This window comes from Bison bison, unplaced genomic scaffold, assembly GCF_000754665.1.
Source record: "Bison bison bison isolate TAMUID 2011002044 unplaced genomic scaffold, Bison_UMD1.0 scf7180017864283, whole genome shotgun sequence".
NCBI classification, from domain to species: Eukaryota; Metazoa; Chordata; class Mammalia; order Artiodactyla; family Bovidae; genus Bison; species Bison bison.
Window position 1 is genome coordinate 1,502,252 of NW_011494855.1, and position 15,478 is coordinate 1,517,729.

Consider the following 15,478-nt stretch of genomic DNA (forward strand, 5'->3'; position numbering starts at 1 on the left):
AAATAAATTTATTCTCTTGTAAAGCACGAGTTTATGATGAGTTTTACAGATTCTTCTGTTCATCTTTATACAGGAGAAAGCTATGAATCCGAAAGAATAGTGACTTAGTCAAGGTCTTACAATTAGCAGTAGAGAGAATATTTAAGTAGGATATTTCAATTCCAAACTCAGAAATCATTCTACTGCACGATACAATTTAAGAAGACTGTCCTCGTTAAAGTTTTCGTCAGCAACTTAAACATTCAAGGGCTTACAAGTTACTAACCACGAACTTAGTTTTTTCTTCTAAAGTCTTAACCCTGTTATTCAATTCTGTACTTAGAAAGCATTTGAGTAAAAAGGGAAATTACTCTCCTGTCGTTTTATTGTTTAAAAGTTTTCTGTTAATAAAAAAAATATGTATTAAGAATGTTTAGAAAATATAGAATACTTAACAAGGTGAGTGAATGAAAGGAAAAAAATGGCAAGAGAGAAGGTCAGAGAGATGACAACAGCCTAAATAAAGGATTTTCCTTTACTGAGTGAAACAAAGCCATTGCTGGGTTTTTATGCAACTTTCTTAATGGTTGAAAAGAGCATGTAGAAATGTGAAAATAGACTGTAATGGAAGATGAGGCAATGATAGAAACAGGGAGACTTGTGTAGAGGCTTCTCCAGCAAAACACGTTAGAGTTGGTGAAGTCTTGGCCAGTATGGTAACAGTAGGGGTGATGAGAACTTGGTTAGATTCTGGATGTATGTGTGAAAGCACAATTAATACAATTTGCTAACGGAATGGCTCTGGAATGTGAAAGAAAGAGTAGTGATGGATAACTGCTTGAAGGCCAGAGGGACAAGTGAAATGGGAAAGGCTATGGATTAGAAAGTAGAGACAGTTATTGGGATAGTACGGAGAGTTCAACATTTGGTTTTGGGCGCATAAAATACCCAGATGTATATGTATGCAGTGTGTATGTAATGGGCTCTTGTGTGTGTATGTGTTTGTTTGCATTATACATGAATTTGGACTTTGTGAGACAGGTCTGGGCTGGAGATATAATTTGGGGAGTTGTCAGATGGGGTTAATTATTATATTATAGAACTAAATAATTAGAGCCCTAAGGAAAGAAAGATCAGTAGAGCCTATTAGCTGAGGGATTGTATTAATACTATATCAGCTATGGTTTTTGTCCTTCCTCTGCCTTTTCTATTTTCTTCAAATTTTTACTAATATTAATTTTTAAGTAAAAAATGAAAAGAAATGTTATATACTGTGTGATTGGGAATAAATATTTTTGGCAGTTGATTATACTGGTAAAAAAGTTAATGGATTTTATTTGTTTATGTTTTATATAATCAGACAGTGTGATATAGTTGCTTAAACAGTCACAAGCTACAGTGACCAGAATAAAATAAATCGATAAAAGATTAGTAGTAACCTATTATTCTGTACAGAATGGAGATGATGTGATTGATCTTGAGTTCCATATTTTAAAAGGGACATCAGACAAACCAAACTATAATAGGTTGAAAAAAAGATATTCTTTGGAGGCATTTGGGATTTTTTTTTTTTTTCCTATTGGAAGAGAGTATCTGATGAAGTGCCATAAAAAGAAGTGAAATAGACTTATGAAGAACTTTTCTGAGTTATAGTTTACATACCAATAACTTCACCTGTTTTAAGTGAGAAGTTTCATGATTTTCAGTAAACGTACAGAGTTGTGTGACCACAAACCAGGTACAGATTTCCATCATCCAAATAAGATGTTTTGCTTTGGCCACCTCATGTGAAGAGTTGACTCATTGGAAAAGATCCTGATACTGGGAGGGATTGGGGGCAGGAGGAGAAGTGGACGACAGAGGATGAGATGGCTGGATGGCATCACTGACTCGATGGACATGAGTTTGAGTGAACTCCGGGAGTTGATGATGGACAGGGAGGGCTGGCAAGCTGCGATTCATGGGGTCACAAAGAGTTGGACACAGCTGAGCGACTGAACTGAATTGTGCTTATTAACAATTAATACCAGTTTACTTATTATCACTATAGGCAAAACTATGAAGGTTGTGTGAAAATTGTTGCGAGACATTAAATTTTTATTCTCCTTCATAAAAAGAAACTGAATCCAAATGAGGTCCTGGTTTATGGACCATGGACTCAGGTTCATGGCTTGGCCAGTTTATGCCAGAGTTCTCATTGTTTCTATTATTTGAGTATCATCTCTCTGTTGAACCACTCTTCCTCCTCTTACTCTTCCTGATTGGAGTGGAAAGCAAAAAATCTCTCTCTCTCTTTTTTTTTTTTTTTAAACTGTTTTCTTTCTTTGGATTTTTTTACTCAGCTAGTCTGGTCTCAACCTATTCACTATTTTTTTCCCCACTGTGTCCTATTGAAGAAATCTTCACCCTGTTTCTGTAGGGCAAAGGGAAACCTTCCCCCCTAACTTGTATTTTGCTTTCTTTATTTTTAAAAGCAGTTTTAGGTTCATAACAGAATTTAGAAGATGGTACAGAGGTTTCCAATATACCCCACACATGCATAGCCTCCCTTATTGTCAGCATACCTACCAGAGTGGTACATGTATTGTAATTGATGAACCTACAGTGACACATCATTCTCACCCAAAGTCCATGGTTTCCCTTGCAATACTCTTGGTCTTTTTATTTTGTGGGTTTGGACACAGTATAAGGACATGTATACATTGTTATAATACTATTCAGAGTAGTTTAACTCTCCTAAAAATCCTCTGTGCTCTGCCTATTCATCCCTCTCCCCAAATCCTGCATCTGCTGATATTTGTGCTTTCATGTTTTCCTTTCTCCGGAATATCATATGGGTAGAATTCTAAGTATGTAGCCCTTTTAGTTGGCTTATTTCACTAAATAATATGCATTTAAGATTACACCATGTCTTTTCATTGCTTGATTAGTTCACTTCAGTTCAGTTCAGTCGCTCAGTCCTGTCTGACTCTTTGCATGCCAGGCCTCCCTATCCATCAACAACTCCTGGAGTCCACTCAAACCCATGTCCATTAGTCGGTGATGCCATCCAACCATCTTATCCTCTGTCATCCCCTTTTCCTCCTGCCTTCAAGCTTTCCTAGCATCAGTGTCTTTTCCACTGAGTCAGCTCTTCGCATGAGGTGGCCAAAGTATTGGAGTTTCAGCTTCAACATCAGTCCTTCCAATGAACACCCAGGACTGATCTCCTTTAGGATGGACTGGTTGGATCTCCTTGCAGTCCAAGGGACTCTCAAGAGCCTTCTCCAACACTACAGTTAAAAGCATCAATTCTTCTGCGCTCAGCTTTCTTTATAGTCCAACTCTCACATCCATACATGACCACTGGAAAAACCATAGCCTTGACTAGACGGACTTTTGTTGGCAAAGTAATGTCTCTGCTTTTGAATATGCTATCTAGGGACCAGATGCCATGATCTTAGTTTTCTGAATGTTGAGCTTTAAGCCAACTTTTTCACTTTCCTCTTTCACTGTCATCAAGAGGCTCTTTAGTTCTTCTTCACTTTCTGCCATAAGGGTGGTGTCATCTGTGTATCTGAGGTGATTGATATTTCTCCCAGCAATCTTGATTCCATCTTGTGCTTCCTCTAGCCCAGCATTTCTCATGATGTACTCTGCATATAAGTTAAATAAGTAGGGTGACAATATACAGCCTTGAGTATATACATACTCCTTTTCCTATTTGGAACCAGTCTGTTGTTCCATGTCCAGTTCTAACTGTTGCTTCCTGACCTGCATACAGGTTTCTCAAGAGGCAGGTCAGGTGGTCTGGTATTCCCATCTCTTTCAGAATTTTCCACAGTTTATTTTGATCCACACAGTCAAAGTCTTCCGCATAGTTAATAAAGCAGAAACAGATGTTCTTCTGGAACTCTCTTGCTTTTTCGATGATCCAGTGGATGTTGGCAACTTGATCTCTGGTTCCTCTGCCTTTTCTAAAACCAGCTTGAACATCTGGAAGTTCACCCTTCACGCATTGCTGAAGCCTGGCTTGGAGAATTTTGAGCATTACTTTACTAGCGTGTGAGATGACTTGGAATTGTGCGGTAGTTTGAGCATTCTTTGGCATTGCCTTTCTTAGGGATTGGAATGAAAACTGACCTTTTCCAGTCCTGTGGCCACTGCTGAGTTTTCCAGATTTGCTGGAAAACTGAGCACATTGCTTGTAAAATAAATTGTAATTTATTTTTAGTGCTGAGTAAATACTCCCTCGTCTATATGTACCATAGGTTATTTATGCATTCACTTACTAAAGTATTTCTTGATTCTTCCCAATTTTGATGATGAGTAAAGCTGCTATAAATATCCATGTGCAGAGTAATATGTTAAGTAAGTTTTCAACTTCTCTAGGTAAATACCAAAGAATGCACTGCTGGATTTTATGGGAAGAATATGTTTAGTTTTTTTTTTTGAGAAACCAACAAACTCTTTTCCAGAGTGGCTATACGATTTTTCATTCCTATAAGAATGAATGAAAGTTCCTGTTGCTCTGCATCCTTGTCAGCAGTTTGGGTTATCAGTATTAGACTTTTGGCCATTCTAATTAGATGTGTAATGGTATCTCATTCTTGTCTTAATTTTCTTGTTCCTGATGATGTGTGATGAGAAGCAACTTTCATATGATTATTTGCCACCATTCTATCTTCTTTACTGAAATTTGTATTTAGGTTTTGCCTTATATTTTTAACCTAGTTCATTTTCTAATCGTTGAATTTTGAGTTCTTTGTACATTTTTGCTGCTGCTGCTAAGTGGCTTCAGTTGTGTCCGACTCTGTGTGATCCCATAGACGGCAGCCCACCAGGCTCCCCTGTCCCTGGGATTCTCCAGGCAAGAACACTGGAGTGGGTTGCCATTTCCTTGTCCAATGCATGAAAGTGAAAAGTGAAAATGAAGTCGCTCAGTCGTGTCCGACTCTTCACGACCCCATGGACTGCAGCCTACCAGGCTCCTCCGCCCATGGGATTTTCCAGGCAAGAGTATTGGAGTGGAGTGCCATTGCCTTCTCCATGTACATTTTTAGTGAGTCCTTTATCACATGTGACTTTTACAAAAGATTTTCTCCCAGTCTGTTACTTGTCTTCTCGTTCCTTTGGCATTAACTTTTGCAGATCATGTCTTTGATATTAAAGAACTGTAGGTTATAACATATTTCTTTCATGGATTATGTTTATGATATATCTAACAAAATCATCATCATCCCTAATGTAATCTAGGTTTTCTCCTAAGTGATTTTCTAAGAGTTTTATAATTTTATGTTTTATATTTAGGTAATATAGTTTAATTGGATTTAATTTTTTTGAAGGTATAAAATCTGTGTTTAGATTCCTTCTTTTTCCCATGTGAATGTCCAGCTGTTTCAGCACCATTTGTTGAAAATATGTCTTTGCTCCATTGCAATTGATTGTATTTATGTCTCTCTGTTTCTTAGCTCTCAATTCTTTTCCATTGATCTACCTTTTTCTTCGCAGTACTATTTTGTCTTGATCAGTATAGCTTTATAGTGAGTCTTAAAGTCAGGCAGTGTCATTTTTCTAACTTTGTTCTTCTCCTTACATATTGTGTTTGGGGGATCTCTTGCCTCTTTATATAAAATTTAGAATCAGTTTGTCAATATTGATTAATAATTTGCTGAGATTTTGAGTGGGATTGTCTTGAATCAAAAGATAAATTGGGAAACTGACATCTTGACAGTACTGAATCATTCTATCTATGAACATTAAGTCTTTCTGCATTCATTTATTCTCTGAATTTCTCATTAGCATTTTTGTTTGTTTTTCTTGTGCATTTTTTTCATTTACACAGAAATATTTTATTTTTGGTAGTGGTAAATGGAAATGATGTTGTGTTTTTAACTCATTCATTGCTGGTATATAGAGAAGTGTTTGACTTTTGTGTTTTAACCCTCAATCTACAACTTTGCTGTAGCCACTTAGTATTAATAGTTCCAAGAGTATTTGTCTAGTCTTTGAATTTCCTACACTGATGATCGTGTTATCTGTGAACAGAGATGTCATCTGCACATTTTTCTTTTTTTTTTTTTTCCTTTTGGTCTCATTGCATAAGCTAGTACTTTCAGTACAATGTTGGGAAATAATGGTGAGATGGGACATTTCTAGTCTTGGACTTCTTAGTTGAAAAGCTTCTTTTCTTTCTGATCACTAATTATGATATTAGCTGTAGATTTTTTTAAAAACAATCTTTATCAAGTTGAGGAAGTTTTTTCTATTCCTAGTATACTTAGAGTTTTATCATGAAAAGGTAATGGATTGTGTCAGATGCTTTTTCTACATCTGTTGATATAATCATGTGATTTTTCTTTTTACCTGTTGGTGTGATAGATGACATTAGTTGGTTTTGAATGTTGTAGGAGTCTTGTATATCTGGAGTAAATCCAGCTTGGTGTTTTTTGTTGTTGTTCAGTTGCTCAGTCGTGTCTGACTCTTTGCAACCCCATGGACTGCAGCATGCCAGACTTCTGTGTCCTTCACCATTTCCCAGAGTTTGCTCAAACTCATGTCCATTGAGTCAGTGATGCCATCCAACCATCTCATCCTCTGTCATCCCCTTCTCTTCCTGCCTTCAATCTTTCCCAGCATCAGGGTCTTTTCCAATGAATCAGCTCTTCCCATCAGGTTGCCAAAGTACTGAAGCTTCAGCTTCAGCATCAGTCCTTTCAATGAATATTCAGGCTTGATTTCCTTTAGGACTGACTGGTTTGATCTCCTTGCAGTCCAAGGGCACCACAGTTCAAAAGCATCAATTCTTCGGCACTCAGCTTTCTTTAGGGTCCAACATTCACATCCATACATGACTATTGGAGAAACACTAGCTTGGACTAGATAGACCTTTGTCAGCAAAGTAATGTCTCTGCTTTTGAATACACTGTCTAGGTTTGTCATAATTTTCTTTCAAGGAGCCAAGAGTCTTTTAATTTCATGGCTGCAATCACCTTCCTCAGTAGTAGATGTATGATTCTTTTTGTACATTGTACGGTTTGATTTATTAATTTTTTTAGGATTTTTATATCTGTTTTAATGAAAAATACTGGTCTGTAGTTTTGTAATGTTTTTGACTGACTTTAGTATCAGGATAATGGTGGCTCATAGGGTGAGTTAGAAAGTATTACCTATGCTTCTATCTTCTGAAAGAGATTGTAGAGAATTCATATAACTTCTTCCTTTGTATTCCCTATTGAACCCATCTGGGCTTGGTGTTTCTGTTTTGGAAGGTTGTTGGTTGTTGACTCAATTTCATTCTTCGATATACACGTATTCAGAATTATTCTTGTATGAGTTTTGGCAGATTATTTCTTTTAAAGAATCAGTTCATTTCATCAAGGTTATCAAATTTGTGTGCATGGAGTTGTTCATGGTATTGTCTGTGGGATCTGTAGTGTTTTTCCATTTCTTATTTCTGATATTGGTTATTTCTATCCCTTCCACCCCCATCTCTTTCTCTGGCTTGGCTGGAGTCTTATTAATTTTATTGATCTTGACAAAGAACCAGTTTTTAGTTTGATGGATTTTCTGTATTGATTTCCTGTTTTCAATTTTGTTGACTTCTGGTCTAATTCATATTATTTATTCTCTTTGATTTAATTTTCTCTTATTTTTCTAATTTAATAAGATAGAAGTTTAGATTGTTACTTTTAGATCTTTCTTCTTTTGCAGTATATGCATTCAGTGCTAAAAATTACCTTGAAGCACCAGTTTTGCTGCATCTCACACATTTTGATAAGTTGTATTTTTTAATTTTTATTTGGTTAAAATATTAAACAGTTTATCATGTGATCATCTTTGAGCTTTGCATTATTTAGATATATGTGTTATGTAGAAATGTGTTGTTAATGTCCATCTATTTGGGGATTTACAAGCTATCTTTCTGCTAGTGATGTCTACTTTAATTTCATGGAAATATGGAATGGATATTGTATAATTTTTTAAAGTTTGCTAAAGTTTATTTTATGATCCAGAATGTGTTCTATCTTGACAGATATTTCATGTGATCTTTTGATGAGTGTATATTCGGCTCTTGTGTGATTAAGTAGTCTGTAGATATTAATTATAGTTGATAGTGTTTTTGAGTTCAACTATATCTGGATCAACTGCTGGATCAGTCCGTTTCTGTAGAGAGGTATTGAAGTCTCCTGCCATGATAGTGCATTCATCTGTTTCTACTTGCATTTCTTTCAATTTTGCTTCAAATAGTTTTACCCAGTTTTTAGGAGGGTAAACTTTATCAATTAGTATGTCTTCTTGGAGAAATGACCCCATTGTCATTATGTAATGCTCTTCATTGGGATTCTCCGGTAGCTCAGCTGGTAAATGGTAACCCACTCCAGTACTATTGCCTGGAAAATTCCATGGATAGAGGAGCCTGGTAGGCTACAGACCCTGGGGTTGCAGAGCATCAGACATGACTGAGCTTTCTCATTTTCAGCTGGTAAAGAATCACCTGCAATTCTGGAAACCCTGGTTCAATTCCTGAGTTGTGAAGATTTTCTGGAGAAGGGAACAGCTACCCACTCGAGAATTCTGGCCTGGAGAATTCCATGGACTGGATAGTTCATGGGGTAATGCCCTTCATTATCTCTGCTAACTTTCCTTGCTTTGAAATCTGCTGTCTGAAGTTAATAAAGCCACTCCTGCTTTCTTTTGATTAGTATTAGCATTTTATATCTTTCTCAATCACTTCATTTTAATCTATATGTCTTTATCTTTAAAGTGAGCTTTGTTGTAGACAACATATAGTTGAGTCTCATCTTTTTTTTCTAATCTCCTTTGAGAATCTCTTGTCATTTTGTCAATTTCTTGTCATCATTGCATTTTGACTACTGATGAACATTATGATTATTGCTATACTTTGATTAATATCTGCCATATTAACTACTGTTTTTTGTTTATTGCCACTGTTTTTTGTTTCTGTTTTTGCCTTCCACACTTTTTCTGGCCTTTGTGGTTTTAATTGAACATTGCATATGATTCCATTTTCCTCCATTATTAGCATATTTTTATAGTTCTTATTTTACTTTTTTTAGTGGTTGCCCTAAAGTTTGCAATACACTTTTATAACTAATCCAATTCCAATTTCAAGGTAGTCTGAGTACCTTATAATAAGAAAATAAACCTAATTAGTTTCTTCTGTCTCTTATTATTACTGTGATTAATTTCATATATATAAGCATTCATAACTTCATGTGTTTGCTTTTAGTATTTTGACAAATTGGTATCTATTAGAACACTTAAGGACAAAACTAAAAAGTTTAATTTTACCTACACCTTTTTATTTCTCAGTGCTTTTCCTTGCTTTCTGTAGAACTGAGTTTCTGAACTACAATATATTGCCTTTCTCTAAAGAACTTCTTTTGATATTTCTTGCCAGTTAATACTTGTTGTTCAGTCACTAAGTCATGTCCTACTCTTCGTGACCCCATGAACTGCAGCACACCAGGTGTCCCTGTTCTTCAGTATATCCTGGAGTTTGCTCAAGTTAATGTCCATTGGCTCAGATATGCCATCCCACCATGTCATTCTGTGTCTCACACTTCTTCTCCTGCTCTCAGTCTTTCCCAACATCAGGGTCTTTTTCAGTGAGTTAGTTCTTCATACTAGGTGGCCAAAGTACTGGAGCTTCAGTTTTGGCATCAGTCCTTCCAATGAATATTCAGGACTAATATCCTTTAGGATTGACAGGTTTGATCTCCTTGCTGTCCAAGGGACTCTCAAGAGTCTTCTCCAGCACCACAGTTTCAAAACATGAATTCTTTGTAACTCAGCCTTCTTTATATTCCTACTTTCCAATTTGCACATGACTACTGGAAAAAGCCTAGCTTTTACTGTACGGACTTTCGTCCACAAAGTGATGTCTCTGCATTTTAATATGCTTGTTTTTTTTATGTTTTATGTTTGTTTTAATACGTTTGTTATAGGTTTTTTTTCCAGTGAGCAGGTTTTAATTTCATGGCTGCAGTTACTGTCAGCAGTGATTTTGGAACCTAGTAAAATAAAGTCTGTTACTTTTTCCAGTTTTTCTTTGTCTATTTGCCATGAAGTGATGGGACCAGATGCCATAATTTTTGTTTTTTGAATGTTGAGCTTTAAGTCAGCTTTTCCACTGTACTTTTGCCCTCATCAAGAGCCTGTTTAGTTCCTCTTCTCTTTCTGCCATTAAAGTAGTATCATCTGAATGTCTGAGGTGGTTGGTATTTCTCCTGACAATCTTGATTCCAGCTTGTGATTCATCCTGCCCAGCATTTCACATGATGTATTCTGCATAGAAGTTGACTAAGCAGGGTGACAATATATGCTCCTTTCCTAATTTTGAACCAGTCTGTTGTTCCATGTCTGGTTCTAACTGTTGTTTCTTGTCTTGCATATAGGCTTCTCTGGAGGCAGGTAAGGTGGTCTGGTATTTGCATCTCTTTAAGAATTTTCCACAGTTTGTTGTGATCCACACAGTCAAAGGCTTTAGTATAGTCAGCGAAGCAGATTTCTTTATTTTTTTCATATTCCCTTGTTTTTTCTTTGATACAATGGATGTTGGCAATTTCTGGCAACTTATTCTTTCAATATTTGCTTGTCTGTGAAAGTAATTATTTCTCCTTCACTTTGAAAGGTTATTTCAGAGGGTACAGAATTCTAGGTTGGAGAGGTTTTTCTGGAAACACTTTAAATATTTTACTCTCTTTTTGCTTGTGTGGTTATGAGGAGGACAGCTATAATTCTTATCTTTGTTCTTATTTTAGATATTTTATCTTCTGGTCTATTTCCAGAATTTTTCTTTATCTTTGATTTTCTGTAGCTCTCTTAGTTTTCTTTGTAGATTATTTCGAATGACTCCTGAGTAGCAAAATCATCTTATACCTATCCCAATATTAGCATGATTTTTTTTTTTTCTGGGGCATAGAGAGGGTATGTGGTAAAGAAATAATTGAGCAGAATCAGTAACTAAATTTCAGTTTGTAAATATGCTATTAGGTTTTTAGAAATATGTTAATGACCCAACTTAGAATAGTCAAACTCTGTTTCTTGAATGCTAACCAAGGTTTTTTAAGCTACAATAAATATTGCTATGCTAAATATCTCCTATTTTTAAATTTTATGTTCATATATTTTTTCTGTGTATTTTAATTATCAACAATTTTCATTGTTTTATATCTATCTCTGGCTCATCACAATTTAGTTTTTTCAGGTTTATGGGTTTAGAGTCTGAGAGTATGGAATAGAAATTGAAAACTGAAATTTTCACATAAGTTTTTTTACTAACAGAAATATATGTAGCTTCCTAAATTTTAGAAAGCAAATGCATTTATAGGGGAAAAATATCATGTCCTGATTACAAGTGAGGCTTGATTTCTTGCTCCAAATTGTATTTTATGTCATTTGAAATGAAAATGCAATGTTTCAAAGAATTGAACATATTTATATTAATTTATAAACAAGCTAAATTTCATTTTCCAGAAGAGCTGGGATATTTTGACTATTCTAATAACACCCCTCTTTAGTTTTTAAAGTACATTTTATCTGTGGTGCAAAATTATAGCAAGTCTTCTTCAAAACAGGATAGATTCAGTAAATTTACTAGCTAAATTTAACAAGTATTTTAAAATATAATTACTATATATGTTATGGATTTCAGTCTTCTGCAGATATTCTACACTGCAAATAGTTTGCAACCATGATATATATAAAATATTGCTAACTATAATCCTTATATTTTGATTTTCAAAAAAACTTTTTCTTCTTTTATATGATTTATATACAGAATCTTATCAGCTCTTGTGAAAGTTCTAGAGTCTATTATCCAGCATTCCACTTGTTTATAATATCATAACTAATGTTTATAAAATAAGTTACTGTACCACAGATCATCAAAACTAATATTATATATTCATACACTTTTAACTTAAAATAATGTATCTGTATTTATAGCATTCAAAGTTCCAGGGAATGAGTGTGATGTCTAAAGGTCGTTAACACAGTTAACAAAGAATTTATTTGAAAAATACTTAAATATTTTTATATATACATTTGAAATTAAAATAAATACACAATACTTTTTTTTTTTACTTTTCAGCTTTTAACTTAGGTGTTCATCAATCATAACCACTTATACTTTCATTATGTGTATTTTCCACCAAGTTTTTAAATGGAAAAATTTCAGAAAAATTAAATTTATAATTGATATTTATTGTATAAAAACATGGTTTTTATAATTATCTGATTTAAAAGTTGTGATTTTTTAATTTATAATGTATGATAACTAAAAAATTAGTATTGCAATCAACAGAAACTAGTGAAAGCTTACTGACAGTGGTACTGATATCTTTATATATATACATACACCCATATGAATTTTTTAATTGAAATGCAGTTGATTTACAATAGTATGTTAGTTTCAGGTCTGTAGCACAGTGTTTCAAATATATTCTTTTTTTGATTCTTTTCCCCCTTATGTTGATGCTATCATTCAGTCACTAAATCATGTCACACTTTTTGTGACCCCATGAACTACAGCATGCCACGCTTCCCCGTCCTTCACCATCTACCAGAGTTTGCTCAAACTCATGTCCATGAGTCGGTGATACTATCCCGACATCTTTTCCTCTGTCACCCTCTTCTCCTCTTGCTCTCAATAGTCTACAGCATCAGAGTCTTTTCCACACTATGTGGCCAAAATACTGGAGCTTCAGCTTCAGCATCAGTCCTTCCAATTAATATTCAGGACTGATTTCATTTAGGATTGACTGGTTTGATCTCCTTGCTGTCCAAGGGACTCTCAAGAGTCTTCTCCAGCACCACAGTTCGAAAGCATCAATTCTTTGGTGCTCAACCTTCTTTATGGTCCAACTCTCACATTCGTACATGACTACTGGAAAAATCATAGCTCTAGCTATATGAACCTTGGTTGGCAAAGTGATGTCTCTGCTTTTTAATATGCTGTCTAGGTTTGTCATAAGTTTTCTTCCAAGGAGCAAGCTGTTTTTTAATTTCATGGCTGTAGTTACTGTCTGAAGTAATTTTGGAGCCCATGAAAATAAAATCTGCCACTATTCCACTATTCCCCCCTTATAGTTTAGTAGAAAATATTGAGTATAGTACCATGTGCTATACAGTAGGTCCTTGTTGATTATCTATTTTAGAGTAATGTTTATATGTTAATCCCAACCTCCCAATTTATCCCTCTCCCACCCTTTTCCTCTTTGTTAACCGTAAGTTTGTTTTCTGTATCTTTTGATGTGTTTCTGTTTTGTAAATAAGTTCATTTGATATTGATTACTTTTTAATTACAGAGCTTCTTTGAAACTGTAACTAGACCCAGATGCTTTCTCTACTGTATATCTATACTTAAATTTGCCTTTTGAACATATTTGAACTTAATATTATACCCATTTGAACTCACTAATATTATTGTTTGAACTTTATTTACACATTTGTATGTTATGTTTAGCAAAATAATTTTAAAATTATTAAAGTCTATAAGGAACCGAAGACTTCTTAAATTTTTGTATTTAAAATTAGCAGTACTGGTTACATAGGGTTTTAACTTGGTAGAGTAGGAGCTATCAATTGTAGTACCTACTGAGGTACAGTTGATATATAGCATTATGTTAGTTTCAGGTATAAAAACAATGATTTAATATTTGTATATATTGAAAAACTATCACAACAATAAGTCCAGTTAATATCTGTCATCATACTGTTCAAAATATTTTTGCTTTTGGAGAAAACTTTTAGGGTGTACTCTATTAACAACTTTCAAAGTGAAACAGTATTATTAACTATAATCACCATGCTGTATGTTACTTCTGTGACTTATTTATTTCATAAATGGAAATTAGTACCTTTTGAACCCTTTACCCTATTTGCAAGACTTGTACTATCCACCTGTGGGAGCACCAATCTTCTCTGTATTTATGAGCCAGTTTTTCATTTTTACTTTTTTTTTCAAGACTCCATGTATAACTAAGATCATACAGTATTTGTCTTTCTCTGACTTATTTCACTTGCCATAATAGCTTCAAGTTCCTTTCTTGTTCTCACAAATGACAAATTTCATTCATTTTTATGGCTGAATAATATTCCATTGTACCACACACAGATACATCCCACATCTTCTTTATCCATTCATTCATCACAAGACACATAGGCTGTTTCCATGTCTTTACTCTTGTAAATAATGCTACAGTGAAAAAGGGGGGGTCTAGATATATTTTCAAGTTAGTGTTTCTGTTTCTCTAGAGAAGTACCTTGAGGTAAAATTGCTAGATCATATGGTTTTTCTATTTTTAGTGTTTTTAAGGAAACTCCCTACTCTTTTCCAGAGTGATTGTAGCAATTTACATGTCTACAAACAGTGCACAAGGATTCCCTTTTCTCCACATCCTTGCCAACCCTGGTTATTTCCTTTGTGATTATAAAAATTCTGATGGGTGTGAGGTGATACCACTTTCTGGTTTTGATTTGGATTTCCCTGGTGATTGGTGATGTTGAGCATCTTTTCATACACTTGTTAGCCAACTCTATGTCTTCTTTGGAAAAATATCTATTCAAATCTTCTACTCATTTTTTATTGGAATTATTTTTTCCTGTTGAGCTGTATGATTATGTACATTGACTGTTAATCCCTCATCAGATATATGATTTGCAAATATCTAATAGGTTGTCTAGAGAATCTCTTCAAGAAAATCAGAGATACCAAAGAAACATTTCATGCAAAGATGGGCTCGATAAAGGACAGAAATGGTATGGACCTAATAGAAGCAGAAGATATTAAGAAGAGATGGCAAGAATACACAGAAGAACTGTACAAAAAAGATCTTCACGACCCAGATAAACATGATGGTGTGATCACTGACCTAGAGCAAGACATCCTGGAATGTGAAGTCAAGTGGGCCTTGGAAAGCATCACTACAAACAAAACTAGTGGAGGTGATGGAATTCCAGTTGAGCTATTCCAAATCCTGAAAAATGATGCTGTGAAAGTGCTGCACTCAATATGCCAGCAAATGTGGAAAACTCAGCAGTGGCCACAGGACTGGAAAAGGTCCGTTTTCATTCCAATCCCAAAGAAAGGCAATGCCAAAGAATGCTCAAACTACTGCACAATTGCACTCATCTCACACACTGTAAAGTAATGCTCAAAATTCTCCAAGCCAGACTTCAGCAATATGTGAACCGTGAACTTCCTGATGTTGAAGCTGGATTTAGAAAAGGCAGAGGAACCAGAGATCAAATTGCCAACATCTGCTGGATCATGGAAAAAGCAAGAGAGTTCCAGAAAAACATCTATTTCTGCTTTATTGACTATGCCAAAGACTTTGACTGTGTGGATCACAATAAACTGTGGAAAATTCTGAAAGAGATGGGAATACCAGACCACCTGATCTGCCTCTTGAGAAATTTGTATGCAGGTCAGGAAGCAACAGTTAGAACTGGACATGGAACAACAGACTCATTCCAAATAGGAAAAGGAGTA

At 35.0% G+C, this 15,478-nt stretch overlaps 1 protein-coding gene across 1 annotated transcript in view; it reads left to right on the forward strand.

Annotated features, from left to right (window-relative positions):
* Positions 1-8,542: 8,542 nt before the first annotated feature.
* Positions 8,543-15,478, forward strand: part of LRRIQ3 (leucine-rich repeats and IQ motif containing 3) — a 199,693-nt gene continuing 192,757 nt past the window's right edge. Inside the window, exon 1 of the mRNA XM_010849437.1 lies at positions 8,543-8,573. Coding sequence (XP_010847739.1) covers positions 8,553-8,573 — 21 coding nt within the window. The 5' untranslated portion in view covers positions 8,543-8,552. The remainder of the gene's footprint in view (positions 8,574-15,478) is intronic.